Consider the following 2500-nt stretch of genomic DNA (forward strand, 5'->3'; position numbering starts at 1 on the left):
GCGTCTTCTGCTGCTCCCGGATACTTCCAGGAGTTCGCTCTGGGACACGACCTGCACCAGGTGAGACGCCTCACACACATCCCTTCACAATAATGCCTGGTTCAGATTACACGATTTTTTTGTCGGTTACGATAGTCACTGTGTCAGATTACACGATTTTGAATCCTAAAATCTTGTCGTGTCGTGGACAAGAAACATGTCAGACTACACGTTGCTTTCTGACCAGTCATCGCGTGCCGTCGCAGACATTCACTCGCACATATACTATGTCATATACACACGCACTCACTCTCAAACGTATACACACACACACACACTGGGGTGAGGGACAGTCCCGAAGTTTGAAGCTTTGTCCCGCAAGTCATAAGCAGTGTCCCACATTTTAATTTTGTCTGCATCATTTTATTTAATCGTCCTTTTAAATTACAATTATACAAAAAAAAAAGTTAATAAGAAAACACTGAACGTGCGCAGCCGTTATTATTGGTTCTAGCCAGAGCGGGAATTCGGGAAAACAAACACTGAGAAAAAAAAAAAAATTCTGCAATAGAAAAATGGATCTATCCGGAGCTCCCGAGAAGAAAAAGCGTCTTTGTTCGTAAGGAATGGGAGAAAAAAATATATACATGGTTAAAACCAGTTACAGGTGACCCTAAAAAAGGAGATTGCTGTGTAGCCACCGAAGTTTCACCATCACGCATGGAAAAGACACAAAAATAGGCTACTGAATCCGGTAAGAACGCATTTAATCTGTAGTCTTTCCTAATGGAATTTGTGTTTATTTGGAAATGTGCTTTTTAGCGATTGGATTATTATTTTCACTTAATTATTTAGATTGAATAGACCCGTGCTGTTAAAATGAGTTTTATATTAGGCTATTAGTGACGTTCACAGCGCCGGTCAGCGCCGTCATAGACTAACATTTTTATAAAGCTAGCAAAGACATCTAACGTTAATATAAAATCAATATTTATTCACCTAATAGTAAGTTATCTCCCTCGTGTCCCGCGAAATCAGGTCTGACCTGCAACAGAGCAATATAGCCAGGTGGTCACCCTAGCACACACACTCACTAGCACACACTCTGTCTCGCTCGCTCACTCACTCACTCTCGTCGTGGAGGACCGAAAAAAAATCAAACATGCTAGTCTTTTTGTCGTGATGTCGTGAAGCATCGCAGACGCGACGTAGGTTGTCGCCCACTATGACACACTATACGAGATGAAACGATCAAATCTTGCGTCCCGACGCCCGTTGTCGTTTACGAATCCCCACGACACCCTGCGTCAAACGAATCGTGCCAAAATCGGGCTAAAATCGTGTAATCTGAACCAGGCATAAGTTTCTCTCGCAGCATCTCTTCTCTTCTCTGATGACGAGGGTGGGGCTATAACCTGTCACTCACATGAGATCAGCCAATAGCAAACCACAACCATCCAATCAGTTCCTCAGACACAATCAAGCCCCGCCCACATGTGTTCTTGTTCCTGAAGCGCTTCTCGATATACGACACAATAGAGGAGGTGAGTGTTCATTTAGATTAGTGTGTGTGTGTGTGTGTGTGTGTGTGTGTGTGTGTGTGTGTGTGTGTGTGTGACAGACTGCAGCACAACAGCTCTTGTGTTCGGTCACTGTTTCCTGTGAGTCTCAGATGAGTCAGTGTGTGTGTGTGATGAAGCATCAGTGTGTGTGTGTGTGTGTGTGTGTGTGTGTGTGTGTGTGTGTGTGTGTGTGTGATGAAGCATCAGATTCCCTACAGCGCACAGAAGCTCCTCTGGAGAACTCGTTGAGTGTCTAACTGTGTCTTTAGTTGTGAAGTGCGTCTCCTGTCCTCGTGTGTCTGACTCTCAGATGAGCGTGTGAGTTTGAGCTGCTTTACGAGGAGCAATTAAAGAAGTAATTGACGATTAACCGCAGCGCTTGAAGAGCCTCGGGTGTGTGTGAGAAAATGAGCAAACCCACGGGGAATACAACATGTGTGTGTGTCTCGTTTATCTAAACATTGTGAAATCAAGAGACGGTTACTGGAGAAGAACAGCGACTGAAGACATTAGGCCTGTTTTGTGAATGAAGGGCTCATAATGAAGTGTGTTTGCGGTGGACAGACTGTCAGTGTGACTCGACGGGTCAGGAGAGGTCATTACGCCTCATTACCCAATTACTCCTCCGTGACCTCTGACCTCTGCAGTCACAGGCTTCAAATGAGCTGTGCTGATAAAGAATGTGAGAGAAAGAGGAGAGAGACTGAATTGATACATTATTCTGTAAGCAAGCCTCATGTTTCCAGCACAAATATCTCTGAGGAACATCATGTTTTCAGTGTGTGTCTGTACACCGAACCTGATATTAACACACGGATGCGGAAATCTTCTGTTTGCTGAACCCTTACACAACACACACACACACACACTAAGATCAGTCGCTCGGACCTTTAACAAGAACTGCTACTCTTTATTTTAATGAATGAAATCACAGTATTTCTCTCAGCCTCTTCGACCTT

At 44.2% G+C, this 2500-nt stretch overlaps 1 protein-coding gene across 1 annotated transcript in view; it reads left to right on the plus strand.

Moving 5' to 3' along the window:
* Positions 1 to 2500, plus strand: part of LOC306994223 (calcium-independent phospholipase A2-gamma) — a 22089-nt gene that overhangs the window by 8253 nt on the left and 11336 nt on the right. Inside the window, exon 8 of the mRNA XM_079604699.1 lies at positions 1 to 60. This exon is cut by the window's left edge and continues 135 nt beyond it. Within this exon, the coding sequence (XP_079460825.1) occupies positions 1 to 60 (60 nt within the window). The remainder of the gene's footprint in view (positions 61 to 2500) is intronic.

Source organism: Phoxinus phoxinus (genome assembly GCF_949152265.1).
Source record: "Phoxinus phoxinus genome assembly, chromosome: 25".
NCBI classification, from domain to species: domain Eukaryota; kingdom Metazoa; phylum Chordata; class Actinopteri; order Cypriniformes; family Leuciscidae; genus Phoxinus; species Phoxinus phoxinus.